A 22,029-nucleotide genomic window follows, 5' to 3' on the forward strand; every position below is an offset into this window, starting at 1 on the left:
AAATGGCACCCCGTTCCCATTTATATTGAACTACGCTAATGGGCCCTGGTCTAAAGTAGTATACTATATAGGGAATAGGGCTCTGGTCTAAAGTAGTACACTATATAGGGAATAGGGTTCTGGTCTAAAGTAGTACACTATATAGGGAATAGGGCCCTGGTCTAAAGTAGTGCACTATATAGGGAATAGGGTTCTGGTCTAAAGTAGTGCACTATATAGGGAATAGGGCTCTGGTCTAAAGTAGTACACTATATAGGGAATAGGGCCCTGGTCTAAAGTAGTGCACTATATAGGGAATAAGGCCCTGGTCTACAGTAGTATACTATATAGGGAATAGGGCCCTGGTCTACAGTAGTATACTATATAGGGAATAGGGCCCTGGTCTAAAGTAGTGCACTATATAGGGAATAGGGCTCTGGTCTAAAGTAGTACACTATATAGGGAATAGGGTTCTGGTCTAAAGTAGTGCACTATATAGGGAATAGGGCCCTGGTCTAAAGTAGTGCACTATATAGGGAATAGGGTTCCATTTGGGATGTAGATATACAGATCTGGGACCAGTCTTAAAGTTCGACTACAGAGACAGAAGGATATTTTCAGACAAGAAGGCGCCTTACGTCAGGTTTAAGGTTAGACATCTACTTTAGATTGATAAGTGTTTGTTTTTCATTCATTAACTTATAAAAGGAAGTTCATAATATAATATGTCAGTTCTTTATGTGTTATTTTGTTTTTTTAACTAAATTATATGGATTTAAAACTTGAGGATTGAAAATCGGCACTGATAAAAAAAAATGTATCTTATTTATTTGAAACTTCTCCCTCTTGGTTATTTTACGGCTAAATTTAAAACAGGAGAACATATTACAATGCAGTTTTTTCTCTTTTGAGTGAATGGAAATGTTGTGGATGTTTAAAAAAAAATATATATATTCATAATTTGTAGTTAGTTTTACCACTGTTTTGCTTATTGTGAGCCTACGTCAGAACAAACAACTTGTGTTCTCTGGGCATTCCGGAATATCCAAACTCCGGTTCCGGAATGAATTAGAAACGATTCCGTCTTGTATGGAAAGAGATGTGCAGATCTCTGATTTTTGTTTTCTCCAGCGTTTTCTAGTAAAAATGTTTTCTGTTCTTGTACGACAACCAGGCACATTTTCCTGTTTTCAATAAGTTGCAAATTGTACATTGCTCTTGAAAAATTAAATATTTAATACGATAAAAGTCGTACTTGTTGTTAGCCTGGTCCCAGATCTGTTTGTGGTCTTGCCCAACCCAAGGAGTTGGTTTAACACTGTCAAACAGACTGGCTCTCAGGCTAACTTGTCATTGTACTGTTTGGTTTGGGGTCCATGAGAAGTGCTGAGTCATTGCATGATTAACTATGACTAGTGTTGTACTCGGCTGCTCCACTCTTGGGGGCAGACAGACTCCACCCAAGGAGTTGTCTGAAGTGTGGCCTTGAAAGGGAACATCACCCTCTGGATCGGAACAGAGCGTTCTTGACTTGCCTGGGTTGCACTGGAACAAGGTCTACTCTTTCATTTATTTAAATAGACAAGTCAGTTAAGAATAAATTCTTATTTTCAATGACAGCCTAGGAACAGTGGGTTAACTGCCTTGTTCAGAGGAACAGTGGGTTAACTGCCTTGTTCAGGGGCAGAACGACAGATTGTACCTTGTCAGCTCGGGGGATTCGATTCGGTTGCAAGTCCAACGCTCTAACCACTAGACTTCTCTGCCGCCCAGAGAACCTATATAAACTAATCTCTCACTAAGGATGCATCTCACTTGTCAAGAGGCCTTATATCCTTCTCTTGTCTCCTTTAATTCTATCCTTGTCTCCTTTCCTTGCCTCCTTCACTCCTTTCCATATTGAAACAGAGTAACACTCCCGACTCGTACAAAAGCCTCAGAAGTATTTAATTTTTGTATTAAAACAAAAGTGTTAAAAGGCAACATAGTCAGAATCTCTAAACTTCTACACAGCAGGCAGTTAGTTCCATAGGATGTGTGTGTTATCAACATGCCTGAAGGAAAAAACTTAAGTTTAATGTCCCAAAATGGCACTCTGTTCCCTAGATAGTAGACTACTTATGACCAGGGCCCTATAGGCCCAAAGTAGTGCACTGTATAGAGAATATGGTGCCATTTGGGACTAACAAGAGTCAGTGGAACATACAATATAATACAATTTTTAACATAATACAAAATAAAAAAAATACCATTTTAAATTGAAATAAATAACGTGGTGCATTGAAGTGCAGTGGAATCATCTCAATATTCCCCAATCTTTTCCTTTAGCACCTGGAACCAATAGAACCACAGAATGGTTCTCTGGTAGAACCTCTTGCTCAAAACGCCGATCTCCGTACAATTGAGTGTTGTGTTTCTTCCTGATTTTTAAATTAGGCATTTCTGACCATTTTGTCCTCTATTCAAATAGAATTGAAACTGACCTAGCTATCTCCTAGCCAAAACCCCAACTGTTCATGTTGTCCTGATCACATCCCTGATAAAGGCTCTCATAGAATCTCTTGCTGGTACCCGTACCTTATTTCTCTCTACTATAAGCAGCCTAGGACAGCACAGTCATGCTTCCACAGTCCATTACTATAACCAGCCTAGGACTGCACAGTCATGCTTCCACAGTCCATTACCATAAGCAGGAATAACAACGTTCCTTATCAGCAGCTCTGTGTTAATGCACTGACGGAACCTTCCGGAGTGTTCTACAGCCTGAGTGTTCTAATCAATACTACTCAAGGTTCTTAACTGTAAAAAGCAGAGCTCTCTCCTGTCCTCCCTCTCCTCCCTCGCTCCACCATCATAGGTAAAGGAGGCCGTCTCACCCTGTAGTGTAACTTGACCCTAGTCCAGGGTTGCATTCAAGAGGGCATCGTTTGTTATGTACAGCAGAATACACATTCACTGTTCTTTGTCCTTCCCCTACTGACTCCACACAGCACTCCATGGTGACGATATGAATCCCCTTCCTGGTGGAATGAGTAGCATACCAGGGACGACAACACACATCGGAGTATCTTAGTAGTACTGCTTTTAAAAAAAAAAAAAAAACATCATACAGAATCATATTTCATAATGTTTGTGTTGATCAATAATTTAAAAACAACAGACACTTAGTAACCTTTTGACCAATCAGATGAGAGAGAGAACAGTCGATGGGATGCGTTATTATATTATTGTATTACATTGACATGTCATTCAATATGTTAGATTCATATTTTGGGGCCAGGAGTTTGACCATATTCATATCCAACCAGTATTAACCAGTCATCAATATGTTTGATTCATATTTTGGGGCCAGGAGTTTGGTCATATTCATATCCAACCAGTCATCAATATGCAAAGGTCTGATGTCATAACTCATTAGAGATGCCGTTGACATGACAACACAAAACAGTATTATAAGATGAATTTAACTGTTTTTATAATTATGTCGGGGGGGGGGTTATGTTAGGAGGAGGGTAAAAAGAGGTCAAACAAGAATGTAAACTGGACTCTTAGGGGTGTAGTTGGAGTGGAGGGAGGATTTTGGGGTCTGGAATTAGAAGTTGCCCCCTAACCACAGATCTAGGATCAGACTACTCTACACAGTACACTACTTTTAACCAGAGTTTATGGCATCCTATTCCCTACATAGTACACTACTTTTAACTAGAGCTTATGGCATTCTATTCCCTGCATAGTACACTACTTTTAATCAGAGCTCATGGCATCCTATTCCCTACATAGTACACTACTTTTAATCAGAGCTCATGGCATCCTATTCCCTACATAGTACACTACTTTTAACTAGAGCTTATGGCATTCTATTCCCTACATAGTACACTACTTTTAATCAGAGCTCATGGCATCCTATTCCCTACATAGTACACTACTTTTAATCAGAGCTCATGGCATCCTGTGCACTACTTTTAACTAGAGCTCATGGCATCCTATTCCCTACATAGTACACTACTTTTAATCAGAGCTCATGGCATTCTATTCCCTACATAGTACACTACTTTTAACCAGAGCTTATGGCATTCTGTGCACTACATAGTGCACTACTTAGGAAATAATCTGCCATTTGGAACACGTCCATATCCGTCCCTAGAACTGTGGTCACAAACATCTTCTACCTCCTCTGCTGTCATTTGGGAGAGGAGATGTTGCAGGTAGCCTGAGTGCCAGTCTGTCTGTGCCATCATGCCTACGGTTTGTGTCGGCAACAAACAGACCTGCTACCAGGCTATTGTAGGTGGTCTCAACTCCCCTTGGTCGCCGTGGGTTACTTCCGTTTGCTCTTGTTGTCGGTGGTTTGGAACACGCTGGAGGCCGACATGAGGTTCTCGATGTACTGGCCTAGAACCTGGTTCTCCGACTTCAACTTCAGGTTCTCCTCTTTGACCGCATCCACACGTGCTGACAGGTCTGGAACAACAGAGGTGCGGAACTTAGAACTAGACAGACCAGTGTTTCCCCTAGATCATTGTTTTTAAGGCTGGGTGCAACAGAGTTTGACAGGGAGGCCTAAGTAATGATGGATGAAACGCCGATACAGAAACCTCCTGATAGCTTATTCCACATCAATGCCAAATACTCCTCCCTGCCAGACTAGACTGAATGTTTTAGCTTATTCCACATCAATGCCAAATACTCCTCCCTGCCAGACTAGACTGAATGTTTTAGCTTATTCCACATCAATGCCAAATACTCCTCCCTGCCAGACTAGACTGATTGTTTTAGCTTATTCCACATCAATGCCAAATACTCCTCCCTGCCAGACTAGACTGAATGTTAATACAGCAGTCTGGTGCTGCTAAAGGTACATATAAACACGTCCCAAATGGAACCCTACACAGTGCACTACTTTAGACCAGAGCCCTATTCCCTATATAGTGCACTACTTTAGACCAGAGCCCTATTCCCTATATAGAGCACTACTTTAGACCAGAGCCCTATTCCCTATATAGTGCACTACTTTAGACCAGAGCCCTATTCCCTATATAGTGCACTACTTTAGACCAGAGCCCTATTCCCTATATAGTGCACTACTTTAGACCAGAGCCCTATTCCCTATATAGTGCACTACTTTAGACCAGAGCCCTATTCCCTATATAGTGCACTACTTTAGACCAGAGCCCTATTCCCTATATAGTGCACTACTTTAGACCAGAGCCCTATTCCCTATATAGTGCACTACTTTAGACCAGAGCCCTATTCCCTATATAGTGCACTACTTTAGACCAGAGCCCTATTCCCTATATAGTGCACTACTTTAGACCAGAGCCCTATTCCCTATATAGTGCACTACTTTAGACCAGAGTCCTATTCCCTATATAGTGCACTACTTTAGACCAGAGCCCTATTCCCTATATAGTGCACTACTTTAGACCAGAGCCCTATTCCCTATATAGTGCACTACTTTAGACCAGAGCCCTATTCCCTATATAGTGCACTACTTTAGACCAGAGCCCTATTCCCTATATAGTGCACTACTTTAGACCAGAGCCCTATTCCCTATATAGTGCACTACTTTAGACCAGAGCCCTATTCCCTATATAGTGCACTACTTTAGACCAGAGCCCTATTCCCTATATAGTGCACTACTTTAGACCAGAGCCCTATTCCCTATATAGTGCACTACTTTAGACCAGAGCCCTATTCCCTATATAGTGCACTACTTTAGACCAGAGCCCTATTCCCTATATAGTGCACTACTGTTGACCAGGGCCCTATTCCCTACACAGTGCACTACTTTTGACCAGGGCCCTTAGGGAATAGGGTGCCATTTTGGACAAGACCTTAAATCCATCGAGGCAGGAAGGGAGTAGCTGTATTAGCCTCACAGAGAGGATGAGAGGATGGTCAGGGTAAGCCCCCCCCACCCCCCCCCCCCCCCCCATGAACACACCTTCCACTGTGTAACAGAGAGAGGAGAGACATGAACACACCTTCCACTGTGTAACAGAGAGGAGAGACATGAACACACCTTCCACTGTGTTACAGAGAGGAGAGACATGAACACACCTTCCACTGTGTTACAGAGAGGAGAGACATGAACACACCTTCCACTGTGTAACAGAGAGGAGACATGAACACACCTTCCACTGTGTAACAGAGAGAGGAGAGACATGAACACACCTTCCACTGTGTAACAGAGAGAGGAGAGACATGAACACACCTTCCACTGTAACAGAGAGGAGACATGAACACACCTTCCACTGTGTAACAGAGAGGAGAGACATAAACACACCTTCCACTGTGTAACAGAGAGAAGAGACATGAACACACCTTCCACTGTGTTACAGAGAGAGGAGAGACATGAACACACCTTCCACTGTGTTACAGAGAGGAGAGACATGAACACACCTTCCACTGTGTAACAGAGAGAAGAGACATGAACACACCTTCCACTGTGTAACAGAGAGGAGACATGAACACACCTTCCACTGTGTTACAGAGAGAGGAGAGACATGAGCACACCTTCCACTGTGTAACAGAGAGAGGAGAGACATGAACACACCTTCCACTGTTACAGAGAGGAGAGACATGAACACACCTTCCACTGTGTAACAGAGAGAGAAGAGACATGAACACACCTTCCACTGTGTAACAGAGAGGAGAGACATGAACACACCTTCCACTGTGTAACAGAGAGGAGACATGAACACACCTTCCACTGTGTAACAGAGAGAGAGGAGAGACATGAACACACCTTCCACTGTGTAACAGAGAGGAGACATGAACACACCTTCCACTGTGTAACAGAGAGAGAGGAGAGACATGAACACACCTTCCACTGTGTAACAGAGAGGAGACATGAACACACCTTCCACTGTGTAACAGAGAGGAGACATGAACACACCTTCCACTGTGTAACAGAGAGACATGAACACACCTTCCACTGTGTAACAGAGAGAGGAGAGACATGAACACACCTTCCACTGTGTAACAGAGAGAGATGAGACATGAACACACCTTCCACTGTGTAACAGAGAGAGAGGAGAGACATGAACACACCTTCCACTGTGTAACAGAGAGGAGACATGAACACACCTTCCACTGTGTAACAGAGAGACATGAACACACCTTCCACTGTGTAACAGAGAGACATGAACACACCTTCCACTGTGTAACAGAGAGAGAAGAGACATGAACACACCTTCCACTGTGTAACAGAGAGAGAAGAGACATGAACACACCTTCCACTGTGTAACAGAGAGAGAAGAGACATGAACACACATTCCACTGTGTAACAGAGAGAGGAGAGACATGAACACACCTTCCACTGTGTAACAGAGAGAGATGAGACATGAACACACCTTCCACTGTGTAACAGAGAGAGAAGAGACATGAACACACCTTCCACTGTGTAACAGAGAGAGAAGAGACATGAACACACCTTCCACTGTGTAACAGAGAAAGAAGAGACATGAACACACCTTCCACTGTGTAACAGAGAGGAGACATGAACACACCTTCCACTGTGTAACAGAGAGACATGAACACACCTTCCACTGTGTAACAGAGAGACATGAACACACCTTCCACTGTGTAACAGAGAGAGGAGAGACATGAACACACCTTCCAGATGTGTGTAACAGAGAGAGATGTGTGTAACAGAGAGATGTGTGACAGAGAGAGATGTGTGACAGAGAGAGATGTGTAACAGAGAGAGATGTGTGTAACAGAGAGAGATGTGTGACAGAGAGAGATGTGTGTAACAGAGAGAGATGTGTGTAACAGAGAGAGATGTGTAACAGAGAGAGATGTGTAACAGAGAGAGATGTGTGTAACAGAGAGAGATGTGTGTAACAGAGAGAGATGTGTGACAGAGAGAGATGTGTAACAGAGAGAGATGTGCAACAGAGAGAGATGTGTAACAGAGAGAGATGTGTAACAGAGAGAGATGTGTGTAACAGAGAGAGATGTGTGACAGAGAGAGATGTGTAACAGAGAGAGATGTGTGACAGAGAGAGATCTGTAACAGAGAGATCTGTAACAGAGAGATGTGTGTAACAGAGAGAGATGTGTGTAACAGAGAGAGATGTGTGTAACAGAGAGAGATGTGTAACAGAGAGAGATGTGTAACAGAGAGAGATGTGTAACAGAGAGATGTGTAACAGAGAGAGATGTGTAACAGAGAGAGATGTGTAACAGAGAGAGATGTGTAACAGAGAGATGTGTAACAGAGAGAGATGTGTAACAGAGAGAGATGTGTGACAGAGAGAGATGTGTAACAGAGAGATGTGTAACAGAGAGAGATGTGTAACAGAGAGATGTGTAACAGAGAGAGATGTGTGTGACAGAGAGAGATGTGTAACAGAGAGAGATGTGTAACAGAGAGATGTGTAATAGAGAGATGTGCAACAGAGAGAGATGTGTAACAGAGAGAGATGTGTAACAGAGAGAGATGTGTAACAGAGAGAGATCTGTAACAGAGAGAGATGTGTAACAGAGAGAGATCTGTAACAGAGAGAGATGTGTAACAGAGAGATGTGTAACAGAGAGAGATGTGTAACAGAGAGATGTTACCTTCCAGTGTGTGTTGTAGCTCCAGCACCTGGTTGATGAGCCTCGTCTTCTCCTCCATCTCTACCTGGTTCTCCATGTCTCCTGACAAACACAAACACACTATATTACTGAACACACACACACACTATATTACTGAACACACACACATACACACTATATTACTGAACAAACATAACACACACTATATTACCGAACAGACACACACTATATTACTGAACACACACACACACTATATTACTGAACACACACACACTACACACTATATTACTGAACACACATAACACACACACACTATATTACTGAACACACACTACACACTATATTACTGAACACACACGTAGACAGACAGACAGACAGACAGACAGACAGACAGACAGACAGACAGACAGACAGACAGACAGACAGACAGACAGACAGACAGACAGACAGACAGACAGACAGACAGACAGACAGACAGACAGACAGACAGACAGACAGACAGACAGACAGACAGACAGACAGACAGACAGACAGACAGACAGACAGACAGACAGACAGACAGACAGACAGACAGACAGACAGACAGACAGACAGACAGACAGACAGACAGACAGACAGACAGACAGACAGACAGACAGACAGACAGACAGACAGACAGACAGACAGACAGACAGACAGACAGACAGACAGACAGACAGACAGACAGACAGACAGACAGACAGACAGACAGACAGACAGACAGACAGACAGACAGACAGACAGACAGACAGACAGAGGATGTGTTGTTGTTCATTACCATCCATGTGACAGTTCATGGTGAAGTCCTCGTTGTCCTGTTTGGTGAGCAGGACTGCAGTTCCTCTGTCCCCTGTAGACACACATCAAGGTGAGCAAAACATATAGTTAGATCATATGATTTATATTATATTATTATTATCTTTATTTAATTGGGTAAGTCAGTTAGGAACAAATTATTATTTACAATGACGGACTACCCCCGGCCAAACCCTAAGCAGGACGACGCTGGGACAATGGTGCGCCGCCCTACGGGACTCCCAATCACGGACGGTGGTGATACAGCCTGGAATAGAACGAGGGTCTATAGTGACGCCTCTAGCACTGAGACACAGTGCCTTAGACCGCTGAACCAGGGTCTGTAGTGACGCCTCTAGCACTGAGACGCAGTGCCTTAGACCGCTGCACCAGGTTCTGTAATGACGCCTCTAGCACTGAGACACAGTGCCTTAGACCGCTGAACCAGGGTCTGTAGTGACGTCTCTAGATAAGTGAACACCCCATACTACTATGTTAGCTGGCTAACATCATCTACATACCCAAACAAGAAGACAGAGGAAGACATAACAGGCCAAGATGACAAATGATGCTAGCTGTCTCTCTAGCTGTTACAGTAACTAAACAACAACACACCCAAGACCAGCCAGCTAGCTGTCTCTCTAGCTGTTACAGTAACTAAACAACAACACACCCAAGACCAGCCAGCTAGCTGTCTCTCTAGCTGTTACAGTAACTAAACACACCCAAGACCAGCCAGCTGGCTGTCTCTCTAGCTGTTACAGTAACTAAACACACCCAAGACCAGCCAGCTAGCTGTCTCTCTAGCTGTTACAGTAACTAAACAACACACCCAAGACCAGCTAGCTAGCTGTCTCTCTAGCTGTTACAGTAACTAAACAACACACCCAAGACCAGCCAGCTAGCTGTCTCTCTAGCTGTTACAGTAACTAAACAACACACCCAAGACCAGCTAGCTAGCTGTCTCTCTAGCTGTTAGAGTAGCTAAACAACAACACACCCAAGACCAGCCAGCTAGCTGTCTCTCTAGCTGTTACAGTAACTAAACAACACACCCAAGACCAGCCAGCTAGCTGTCTCTCTAGCTGTTACAGTAGCTAAACATCACACCCAAGACCAGCCAGCTAGCTGTCTCTCTAGCTGTTACAGTAACTAAACACACCCAAGACCAGCCAGCTAGCTGTCTCTCTAGCTGTTACAGTAACTAAACAACACACACAAGACCAGCCAGCTAGCTGTCTCTCTAGCTGTTACAGTAACTAAACACACCCAAGACCAGCTAGCTAGCTGTCTCTCTAGCTGTTACAGTAACTAAACAACAAACCCAAGACCAGCCAGCTAGCTGTCTCTCTAGCTGTTACAGTAACTAAACAACACACCCAAGACCAGCTAGCTAGCTGTCTCTCTAGCTGTTACAGTAACTAAACAACAACACACCCAAGACCAGCCGGCTAGCTGTCTCTCTAGCTGTTACAGTAACTAAACAACAACACACCCAAGACCAGCCAGCTAGCTGTCTCTCTAGCTGTTACAGTAACTAAACACACCCAAGACCAGCCAGCTGGCTGTCTCTCTAGCTGTTATAGTAACTAAACACACCCAAGACCAGCCAGCTAGCTGTCTCTCTAGCTGTTACAGTAACTAAACAACACACCCAAGACCAGCTAGCTAGCTGTCTCTCTAGCTGTTACAGTAACTAAACAACACACCCAAGACCAGCCAGCTAGCTGTCTCTCTAGCTGTTACAGTAACTAAACAACACACCCAAGACCAGCTAGCTAGCTGTCTCTCTAGCTGTTAGAGTAGCTAAACAACAACACACCCAAGACCAGCCAGCTAGCTGTCTCTCTAGCTGTTACAGTAACTAAACAACACACCCAAGACCAGCCAGCTAGCTGTCTCTCTAGCTGTTACAGTAGCTAAACATCACACCCAAGACCAGCCAGCTAGCTGTCTCTCTAGCTGTTACAGTAACTAAACACACCCAAGACCAGCCAGCTAGCTGTCTCTCTAGCTGTTACAGTAACTAAACACACCCAAGACCAGCCAGCTAGCTGTCTCTCTAGCTGTTACAGTAACTAAACACACCCAAGACCAGCCAGCTAGCTGTCTCTCTAGCTGTTACAGTAACTAAACAACACACCCAAGACCAGCTAGCTGTCTCTCTAGCTGTCACAGTAACTAACAACACACCCAAGACCAGCCAGCTAGCTGTCTCTCTAACTGTTACAGTAACTAAACAACACACCCAAGACCAGCCAGCTAGCTGTCTCTCTAGCTGTTACAGTAACTAAACACACCTAAGACCAGCCAGCTAGCTGTCTCTCTAGCTGTTACAGTAACTAAACACACCCAAGACCAGCCAGCTAGCTGTCTCTCTAGCTGTTACAGTAACTAAACAACACACACAAGACCAGCCAGCTAGCTGTCTCTCTAGCTGTTACAGTAACTAAACACACCCAAGACCAGCTAGCTAGCTGTCTCTCTAGCTGTTACAGTAACTAAACAACAAACCCAAGACCAGCCAGCTAGCTGTCTCTCTAGCTGTTAGAGTAGCTAAACAACAACACACCCAAGACCAGCTAGCTAGCTGTCTCTCTAACTGTTACAGTAACTAAACAACACACCCACGACCAGCCAGCTGGTAAGTTAGCATAGCGGCAGGCTAATGTTAGCCATCTAGCTGGTTCATTCGATATGCTCACCTTTTACAGAGAAGGAAGAAAACGACTCCTGTATCTAACTACCGGCTGTCACATTAATAACTGCGATATTATGATGTTAGTTTGTGTACCTAACTAACTCGTAGTTAGTCACAATGCTCGTTACAGTAGCAAGTTAGACAGCTAAAATCTCAGAAAATCTGTCAAATCCGTAGAATTGACGTGCGATTCTCAACAACGACAAGCCTCCGTAGTCTCGTTACATTTCTGAAATGTCAGTCACTTACCCTTCGATATAATAACAATATTGTGTCACAACGTTAGCCGGGGTTTAGTGTGGATAACGTTGTTATGTGCTAGACGACACTGCGGATTTCCATGTATGACAGTCGGCGATGGGACGTCCTCACATTATCTGGGTGTAGGAACCGACGCGGCCGACAGGGGGAGCAGCGCAATGCAAACAGACACAGCCGGAAGTAAAATATAACACCACATTTATTGGGCCCCGAAACAATTTCGCTTGTATGACCTCATTCCCTCCTCTTGTCTACTTGCTCCTTCCACTAGACGTAGACTAGTAGTCTGATGAAGGGAAAACGTGAAGGACTTGTGATATCTGATAGGTGTGGCAGCACTGTGTGCGTCTGTATGCGTACATTGATTGTGCAGGTTGTATCTGTTTGTGCCGATAGTACAGCCTCAGACACTGTAAACACACACACACACACTGCAGCTCTGACAGTCTCTCGGTCACTCCCTGAGTAGTGAACTACACAGACTAGCGGAGCAACGATGGTTGGCAAATCATATCACATCACAGCCACCAGGATCAGTGTGCTTGGTTACTCTCTGCTCTGTGCTCCAGTTTGAAGGGTTTATATGTGTCTCCTTCTGTCTGCAGCTAAGACCAACCCAGGTGGGACTGTCGCTTGGCCAACCCTACCCAGTCTGTACCTCCAGTCCTGAGGTTCTGTACCTTATAGCACCTCAGTGTTCTGTAGGTTATAGTACCTCTGTGTTCTGTACCTTATAGTACCTCTGTGTTCTGTACCTTATAGTACCTTGTGTTCTGTACCTTATAGTACCTCTATGTTCTCTACCTTATAGTACAACTATGTTCTGTAGGTTATAGTACCTCTATGTTCTGTAGGTTATAGTACCTCTGTGTTCTGTACCTTATAGTACCTCTGTGTTCTGTAGCTTTGTGTTTGTGTCTCTGTCTGTGTTTATAGCTGACCTGTATACAGATAAAAGGCCACCCAGAACCTGAATCCTGCTTCACAAGAAAAACCTCACCTCTGTACTGCTTAAAAAGTACTTAACATCTCTGTCTGTCTGGTTGGTTGGTTGGTTGGTTGGTTGGTTTGTTTGTTTGTTTGTTTCCTAGAAACAAGGGTGGCTCAACTTTACCCCCCTCTCCCCTACAGGTGTGTAGGTGAATGGACAGAGCTACTAGCTTTGTAATTAAAGGTGAGTTTGTCTTACCTGTAGGTCTGTCATCGGCGAGGGAGATGTTGGTGAAACTCCCGTCCTCTTCTTCCAACTCTGCTTCCATGACCGGACTGGAGTTTTCCCTGATTCACCCTCGTAGTTTATTTTTCTCTCTGGTCTCTGGTCTCTGGTCTCTGGACTCTGGTCTCTGGTCTCTGGTCTCTGGACTTTGACTCTGGTCTCTGGTCTCTGGTCTCTGGCCTCTGGACTCTGGTCTCTGGTCTCTGGACTCTGGACTCTGGACTCTGGTCTCTGGTCTCTGGTCTCTGGACTCTGGTCTCTGGACTCTGGTCTCTGGTCTCTGGTCTCTAGTCTCTAGTCTCTGGTCTCTGGTCTCTAGCCTAACCGTTCCATTCTCCCCGTCGGGCTGTTTTTCCCTCCTCACTCCTGCTTTCTTTCTCTCCTTATCGTTTGACTCTTTTCTCACAGTCCCTCTTTTTAGACATTTGTTTTCTCAACCTGCTTTCTTCGTCTGTGTCACTCCGTTGCCTCTCCTTCACCCCCGTCTCTCTCTCTCTCTCGCTCTCTCTCTCTCTCGCTCTCTCTCTCTCTCTCTCTCGCTCTGTCTCTCTCGCTCTGTCTCTCTCTCTCTCTGTCTCTCTCGCTCTCTCTCTCTCTCTCTCTCTCTCTCTCTCTCTCTCTCTCTCTCTCTCTCTCTCAGCGCCCCGCCCTCTAGGACACCTGTTCCCGTCAGGCGGCTGGCTCCCTCTCCTTCTGAATTATTTATGTTGTCACGGTTACCTGCCCAGAAAACCTTGGTTACTGGACAGGCGGCAGGTGACACTAGATTTGTCCTGGGAAGCAGTTGCTGATTGGCTAATAAAGGTTTCAAAGTTCAGGGAGGGTTATTTGTTGGTTGAAAAGAAACACAAAACACTCAAGTGCCATAAACACACACACACACACACACACACACACACACACACACACACACACACACACACCTACCTTTCCCCATGCTCACTTGGTCACATATTAACTAGAGAAGGACATTAAGTACAGAGAGGTAAAGAGCCAGCAGACAGCTGCACCCTCTTTCTCCACTCCTTACTCTCTCTTTCTGTCTTTCTCCACTCCTTACTCTCTCTTTCTCCACTCCTTACTCTCTCTTTCTCCACTCCTTACTCTCTCTTTCTCCACTCCTTACTCTCTCTTTCTCCACTCCTTACTCTCTCTTTCTCCACTCCTTACTCTCTCTCTTTCTCCACTCCTAACTCTCTCTTTCTCCACTCCTTACTCTCTCTCATTCTCCACTCCTTACTCTCTCTTTCTCCACTCCTTACTCTCTCTTTCTCCACTCCTTACTCTCTCTTTCTGTCTTTCTACACTCCTTACTCTCTCTTTCTGTCTTTCTCCACTCCTTACTCTCTCTTTCTCCACTCCTTACTCTCTCTTTCTCCACTCCTTACTCTCTCTTTCTCTCTTTCTCCACTCCTTACTCTCTCTTTCTGTCTTTCTCCACTCCTTACTCTCTCTTTCTCCACCCCTTACTCTCTCTTTCTCCACCCCTTACTCTCTCTTTCTCTCTTTCTCCACTCCTTACTCTCTCTTTTTGTCTTTCTCCACTCCTTACTCTCTCTTTCTGTCTTTCTATACTCCTTACTCTCTCTTTCTCCACTCCTTACTCTCTCTTTCTGTCTTTCTCCACTCCTTACTCTCTCTTTCTCCACTCCTTACTCTCTCTTTCTGTCTTTCTCCACTCCTTACTCTCTCTTTCTCCACTCCTTACTCTCTCTTTCTGTCTTTCTCCACTCCTTACTCTCTCTTTCTCCACTTTGTGAACAGAGCTCCGGGATCAGCTTGCTTAGGGGGCTCTTCTCCATGTTTATTTCTCAATAGGTGATGGGTTAGTTATGGAATATCTTGAGCTCTTATTTGGTACGGGGTAATTATTTCCACCTTTATACGTATATTGAGCATTATCTGAGGCCGGTTAGCTCAGTTGGTTAGAGCGTCGTGCTAATAACGCGAAGGTCGCGGGTTCGATACCCGTACTGGCCAGAAGTTTGTCTTTTTACTTTGATGTGTATGTCTACAGTGTCTCATAACTCTATTGATTGGGGTTTACAACTTGCATTTTAAATTAGTAGTATGAATTGTCGATTGTTCTGTTGTTTTGGAGTGACATTTAATTGTAGGAGTTTTCATTCGTTTTTTATTATACAAGGAACGAAGGAGGACAGGGACTTCATGGACTAAGAGACAGAGAGACAGAATGGTGAAGAAACAGATAGACGGGTCCATCAATCATTCGATTCATTCATTATTTACACACACACACACGCACACTCCACCCCTTACTCTCTCTTTCTGTCTTTCTCCACTCCTTACTCTCTCTTTCTCCACTCCTTACTCTCTCTTTCTCCACTCCTTACTCTCTCTTTCTCTACTCCTTACTCTCTCTTTCTCCACTCCTTACTCTCTCTTTCTCCACTCCTTACTCTCTCTTTCTCCACTCCTTACTCTCTTTCTCCTCTCCTTACTCTCTCTTTCTCCACTCCTTACTCTCTCTTTCTCCACTCCTTACTCTCTCTTTCTCCACTCCTTACTCTCTCTTTCTCCTCTCCTTACTCTCTCTTTCTCCACTCCTTACTCTCTCTTTCTCCACTCCTTACTCTCTCTCTTTCTCCACTCCTAACTCTCTCTTTCTCCACTCCTTACTCTCTCTCATTCTCCACTCCTTACTCTCTCTTTCTCCACTCCTTACTCTCTCTTTCTCCACTCCTTACTCTCTCTTTCTGTCTTTCTACACTCCTTACTCTCTCTTTCTGTCTTTCTCCACTCCTTACTCTCTCTTTCTCCACTCCTTACTCTCTCTTTCTCCACTCCTTACTCTCTCTTTCTCTCTTTCTCCACTCCTTACTCTCTCTTTCTGTCTTTCTCCACTCCTTACTCTCTCTTTCTCCACCCCTTACTCTCTCTTTCTCCACCCCTTACTCTCTCTTTCTCTCTTTCTCCACTCCTTACTCTCTCTTTTTGTCTTTCTCCACTCCTTACTCTCTCTTTCTGTCTTTCTATACTCCTTACTCTCTCTTTCTCCACTCCTTACTCTCTCTTTCTGTCTTTCTCCACTCCTTACTCTCTCTTTCTCCACTCCTTACTCTCTCTTTCTGTCTTTCTCCACTCCTTACTCTCTCTTTCTCCACTCCTTACTCTCTCTTTCTGTCTTTCTCCACTCCTTACTCTCTCTTTCTCCACTTTGTGAACAGAGCTCCGGGATCAGCTTGCTTAGGGGGCTCTTCTCCATGTTTATTTCTCAATAGGTGATGGGTTAGTTATGGAATATCTTGAGCTCTTATTTGGTACGGGGTAATTATTTCCACCTTTATACGTATATTGAGCATTATCTGAGGCCGGTTAGCTCAGTTGGTTAGAGCGTCGTGCTAATAACGCGAAGGTCGCGGGTTCGATACCCGTACTGGCCAGAAGTTTGTCTTTTTACTTTGATGTGTATGTCAGTTCTCCACTCCTTACTCTCTCTTTCTGTCTTTCTCCACTCCTTACTCTCTCTTTCTGTCTTTCTCCACTCCTTACTCTCTCTTTCTCCACTCCTTACTCTCTCTTTCTCCACTCCTTACTCTCTCTTTCTGTCTTTCTCTACTCCTTACTCTCTCTTTCTCCACTCCTTACTCTCTCTTTCTGTCTTTCTCCACTCCTTACTTTCTCCACTCCTTACTCTCTCTTTCTGTCTTTCTCCACTCCTTACTCTCTCTTTCTCCACTCCTTACTCTCTCTTTCTCCTCTCCTTACTCTCTCTTTCTGTCTTTCTCTACTCCTTACTCTCTCTTTCTCCACTCCTTACTCTGTCTTTCTGTCTTTCTCCACTCATTACTCTCTCTTTCTCCACTCCTTACTCTCTCTTTCTGTCTTTCTCTACTCCTTACTCCCTCTTTCTCCACTCCTTACTTTCTCTTTCTCCACCCCTTACTCTCTCTTTCTCTCTTTCTCCACTCCTTACTCTCTCTTTTTGTCTTTCTCCACTCCTTACTCTCTCTTTCTGTCTTTCTATACTCCTTACTCTCTCTTTCTCCACTCCTTACTCTCTCTTTCTGTCTTTCTCCACTCCTTACTCTCTCTTTCTCCACTCCTTACTCTCTCTTTCTCCACTCCTTACTCTCTCTTTCTGTCTTTCTCCACTCCTTACTCTCTCTTTCTCCACTCCTTACTCTCTCTTTCTGTCTTTCTCCACTCCTTACTCTCTCTTTCTCAACTTTGTGAACAGAGCTCCGGGATCAGCTTGCTTAGGGGGCTCTTCTCCATGTTTATTTCTCAATAGGTGATGGGTTAGTTATGGAATATCTTGAGCTCTTATTTGGTACGGGGTAATTATTTCCACCTTTATACGTATATTGAGCATTATCTGAGGCCGGTTAGCTCAGTTGGTTAGAGCGTCGTGCTAATAACGCGAAGGTCGCGGGTTCGATACCCGTACTGGCCAGAAGTTTGTCTTTTTACTTTGATGTGTATGTCTACAGTGTCTCATAACTCTATTGATTGGGGTTTACAACTTGCATTTTAAATTAGTAGTATGAATTGTCGATTGTTCTGTTGTTTTGGAGTGACATTTAATTGTAGGAGTTTTCATTCGTTTTTTATTATACAAGGAACGAAGGAGGACAGGGACTTCATGGACTAAGAGACAGAGAGACAGAATGGTGAAGAAACAGATAGACGGGTCCATCAATCATTCGATTCATTCATTATTTACACACACACACACTCCACCCCTTACTCTCTCTTTCTGTCTTTCTCCACTCCTTACTCTCTCTTTCTCCACTCCTTACTCTCTATTTCTCCACTCCTTACTCTCTCTTTCTCCACTCCTTACTCTCTCTTTCTCCACTCCTTACTTTCTCTTTCTCCACTCCTTACTCTCTCTTTCTGTCTTTCTCCACTCCTTACTCTCTCTTTCTCCACTCCTTACTCTCTCTTTCTCCTCTCCTTACTCTCTCTTTCTGTCTTTCTCTACTCCTTACTCTCTCTTTCTCCACTCCTTACTCTCTCTTTCTGTCTTTCTCCACTCCTTACTCTCTCTTTCTCCACTCCTTACTCTCTCTTTCTGTCTTTCTCCACTCCTTACTCTCTCTTTCTCCACCCCTTACTCTCTCTTTCTCCACCCCTTACTCTCTCTTTCTCTCTTTCTCCACTCCTTACTCTCTCTTTTTGTCTTTCTCCACTCCTTACTCTCTCTTTCTGTCTTTCTATACTCCTTACTCTCTCTTTCTCCACTCCTTACTCTCTCTTTCTGTCTTTCTCCACTCCTTACTCTCTCTTTCTCCACTCCTTACTCTCTCTTTCTCCACTCCTTACTCTCTCTTTCTGTCTTTCTCCACTCCTTACTCTCTCTTTCTCCACTCCTTACTCTCTCTTTCTGTCTTTCTCCACTCCTTACTCTCTCTTTCTCCACTTTGTGAACAGAGCTCCGGGATCAGCTTGCTTAGGGGGCTCTTCTCCATGTTTATTTCTCAATAGGTGATGGGTTAGTTATGGAATATCTTGAGCTCTTATTTGGTACGGGGTAATTATTTCCACCTTTATACGTATATTGAGCATTATCTGAGGCCGGTTAGCTCAGTTGGTTAGAGCGTCGTGCTAATAACGCGAAGGTCGCGGGTTTGATACCCGTACTGGCCAGAAGTTTGTCTTTTTACTTTGATGTGTATGTCTACAGTGTCTCATAACTCTATTGATTGGGGTTTACAACTTGCATTTTAAATTAGTAGTATGAATTGTCGATTGTTCTGTTGTTGTGGAGTGACATTTAATTGTAGGAGTTTTCATTCGTTTTTTATTATACAAGGAACGAAGGAGGACAGGGACTTCATGGACTAAGAGACAGAGAGACAGAATGGTGAAGAAACAGATAGACGGGTCCATCAATCATTCGATTCATTCATTATTTACACACACACACACACACACTCCACCCCTTACTCTCTCTTTCTGTCTTTCTCCACTCCTTACTCTCTCTTTCTCCACTCCTTACTCTCTCTTTCTCCACTCCTTACTCTCTCTTTCTCCACTCCTTACTCTCTCTTTCTCCACTCCTTACTCTCTCTTTCTCCACTCCTTACTCTCTCTTTCTCCACTCCTTACTCTCTTTCTCCTCTCCTTACTCTCTCTTTCTCCACTCCTTACTCTCTCTTTCTCCACTCCTTACTCTCTCTTTCTCCACTCCTTACTCTCTCTTTCTCCTCTCCTTACTCTCTCTTTCTCCACTCCTTACTCTCTCTTTCTCCACTCCTTACTCTCTCTTTCTGTCTTTCTCCACTCCTTACTCTCTCTTTCTGTCTTTCTCCACTCCTTACTCTCTCTTTCTCCACTCCTTACTCTCTCTTTCTCCACTCCTTACTCTCTCTTTCTGTCTTTCTCTACTCCTTACTCTCTCTTTCTCCACTCCTTACTCTCTCTTTCTGTCTTTCTCCACTCCTTACTTTCTCTTTCTCCACTCCTTACTCTCTCTTTCTGTCTTTCTCCACTCCTTACTCTCTCTTTCTCCACTCCTTACTCTCTCTTTCTCCTCTCCTTACTCTCTCTTTCTGTCTTTCTCTACTCCTTACTCTCTCTTTCTCCACTCCTTACTCTGTCTTTCTGTCTTTCTCCACTCATTACTCTCTCTTTCTCCTCTCCTTACTCTCTCTTTCTGTCTTTCTCTACTCCTTACTCCCTCTTTCTCCACTCCTTACTTTCTCTTTCTCCACCCCTTACTCTCTCTTTCTCTCTTTCTCCACTCCTTACTCTCTCTTTTTGTCTTTCTCCACTCCTTACTCTCTCTTTCTGTCTTTCTATACTCCTTACTCTCTCTTTCTCCACTCCTTACTCTCTCTTTCTGTCTTTCTCCACTCCTTACTCTCTCTTTCTCCACTCCTTACTCTCTCTTTCTCCACTCCTTACTCTCTCTTTCTGTCTTTCTCCACTCCTTACTCTCTCTTTCTCCACTCCTTACTCTCTCTTTCTGTCTTTCTCCACTCCTTACTCTCTCTTTCTCAACTTTGTGAACAGAGCTCCGGGATCAGCTTGCTTAGGGGGCTCTTCTCCATGTTTATTTCTCAATAGGTGATGGGTTAGTTATGGAATATCTTGAGCTCTTATTTGGTACGGGGTAATTATTTCCACCTTTATACGTATATTGAGCATTATCTGAGGCCGGTTAGCTCATTTGGTTAGAGCGTCGTGCTAATAACGCGAAGGTCGCGGGTTCGATACCCGTACTGGCCAGAAGTTTGTCTTTTTACTTTGATGTGTATGTCTACAGTGTCTCATAACTCTATTGATTGGGGTTTACAACTTGCATTTTAAATTAGTAGTATGAATTGTCGATTGTTCTGTTGTTGTGGAGTGACATTTAATTGTAGGAGTTTTCATTCGTTTTTTATTATACAAGGAACGAAGGAGGACAGGGACTTCATGGACTAAGAGACAGAGAGACAGAATGGTGAAGAAACAGATAGACGGGTCCATCAATCATTCGATTCATTCATTATTTACACACACACACACTCCACCCCTTACTCTCTCTTTCTGTCTTTCTCCACTCCTTACTCTCTCTTTCTCCACTCCTTACTCTCTATTTCTCCACTCCTTACTCTCTCTTTCTCCACTCCTTACTCTCTCTTTCTCCACTCCTTACTTTCTCTTTCTCCACTCCTTACTCTCTCTTTCTGTCTTTCTCCACTCCTTACTCTCTCTTTCTCCACTCCTTACTCTCTCTTTCTCCTCTCCTTACTCTCTCTTTCTGTCTTTCTCTACTCCTTACTCTCTCTTTCTCCACTCCTTACTCTCTCTTTCTGTCTTTCTCCACTCCTTACTCTCTCTTTCTCCACTCCTTACTCTCTCTTTCTGTCTTTCTCCACTCCTTACTCTCTCTTTCTCCACCCCTTACTCTCTCTTTCTCCACCCCTTACTCTCTCTTTCTCTCTTTCTCCACTCCTTACTCTCTCTTTTTGTCTTTCTCCACTCCTTACTCTCTCTTTCTGTCTTTCTATACTCCTTACTCTCTCTTTCTCCACTCCTTACTCTCTCTTTCTGTCTTTCTCCACTCCTTACTCTCTCTTTCTCCACTCCTTACTCTCTCTTTCTCCACTTTGTGAACAGAGCTCCGGGATCAGCTTGCTTAGGGGGCTCTTCTCCATGTTTATTTCTCAATAGGTGATGGGTTAGTTATGGAATATCTTGAGCTCTTATTTGGTACGGGGTAATTATTTCCACCTTTATACGTATATTGAGCATTATCTGAGGCCGGTTAGCTCAGTTGGTTAGAGCGTCGTGCTAATAACGCGAAGGTCGCGGGTTTGATACCCGTACTGGCCAGAAGTTTGTCTTTTTACTTTGATGTGTATGTCTACAGTGTCTCATAACTCTATTGATTGGGGTTTACAACTTGCATTTTAAATTAGTAGTATGAATTGTCGATTGTTCTGTTGTTGTGGAGTGACATTTAATTGTAGGAGTTTTCATTCGTTTTTTATTATACAAGGAACGAAGGAGGACAGGGACTTCATGGACTAAGAGACAGAGAGACAGAATGGTGAAG

The 22,029-nt window shown here is 43.9% G+C and overlaps 1 protein-coding gene and 6 non-coding genes across 10 annotated transcripts; 6 read left to right on the forward strand and 1 right to left on the reverse strand.

The window, feature by feature from the left end:
• Window positions 1-4,267: 4,267 nt before the first annotated feature.
• On the reverse strand, window positions 4,268-13,675 carry LOC110511394 (short coiled-coil protein B). Of its 4 annotated transcripts, none has more exons than XM_036971914.1 (4): window positions 13,491-13,675; window positions 9,323-9,394; window positions 8,548-8,625; window positions 4,268-4,440 (listed from the first exon to the last, which is right to left on the reverse strand). In XM_036971914.1, the coding sequence occupies exons 1-4, from the start codon at window positions 13,558-13,560 to the stop codon at window positions 4,298-4,300; spliced, it is 363 nt and encodes a 120-aa protein (XP_036827809.1). In that variant the 5' UTR covers window positions 13,561-13,675; the 3' UTR covers window positions 4,268-4,297. The 4 variants fall into 4 exon arrangements, with proteins under 4 accessions (XP_036827809.1, XP_036827808.1, XP_036827811.1 ...); XM_036971913.1 differs by having other exon boundaries at window positions 8,548-8,628; window positions 13,491-13,669; XM_036971916.1 differs by lacking the exon at window positions 13,491-13,675 and adding an exon at window positions 12,290-12,446.
• A 1,748-nt stretch (window positions 13,676-15,423) lies between these two features.
• Window positions 15,424-15,497, forward strand: trnai-aau. Its single transcript has one exon. It is a non-coding gene; the product is annotated as a tRNA-Ile (tRNA).
• Window positions 15,498-16,847: 1,350 nt separating this feature from the next.
• trnai-aau lies at window positions 16,848-16,921 on the forward strand. Its single transcript has one exon. It is a non-coding gene; the product is annotated as a tRNA-Ile (tRNA).
• A 939-nt stretch (window positions 16,922-17,860) lies between these two features.
• Window positions 17,861-17,934, forward strand: trnai-aau. The gene has a single exon. It is a non-coding gene; the product is annotated as a tRNA-Ile (tRNA).
• Window positions 17,935-19,056: 1,122 nt separating this feature from the next.
• Window positions 19,057-19,130, forward strand: trnai-aau. The gene has a single exon. It is a non-coding gene; the product is annotated as a tRNA-Ile (tRNA).
• A 1,510-nt stretch (window positions 19,131-20,640) lies between these two features.
• trnai-aau lies at window positions 20,641-20,714 on the forward strand. Its single transcript has one exon. It is a non-coding gene; the product is annotated as a tRNA-Ile (tRNA).
• A 1,018-nt stretch (window positions 20,715-21,732) lies between these two features.
• Window positions 21,733-21,806, forward strand: trnai-aau. The gene has a single exon. It is a non-coding gene; the product is annotated as a tRNA-Ile (tRNA).
• Window positions 21,807-22,029: the final 223 nt, after the last annotated feature.

The sequence above is a fragment of the Oncorhynchus mykiss genome, unplaced genomic scaffold, assembly GCF_013265735.2.
Source record: "Oncorhynchus mykiss isolate Arlee unplaced genomic scaffold, USDA_OmykA_1.1 un_scaffold_85, whole genome shotgun sequence".
In the NCBI taxonomy this organism is placed as follows: domain Eukaryota; kingdom Metazoa; phylum Chordata; class Actinopteri; order Salmoniformes; family Salmonidae; genus Oncorhynchus; species Oncorhynchus mykiss.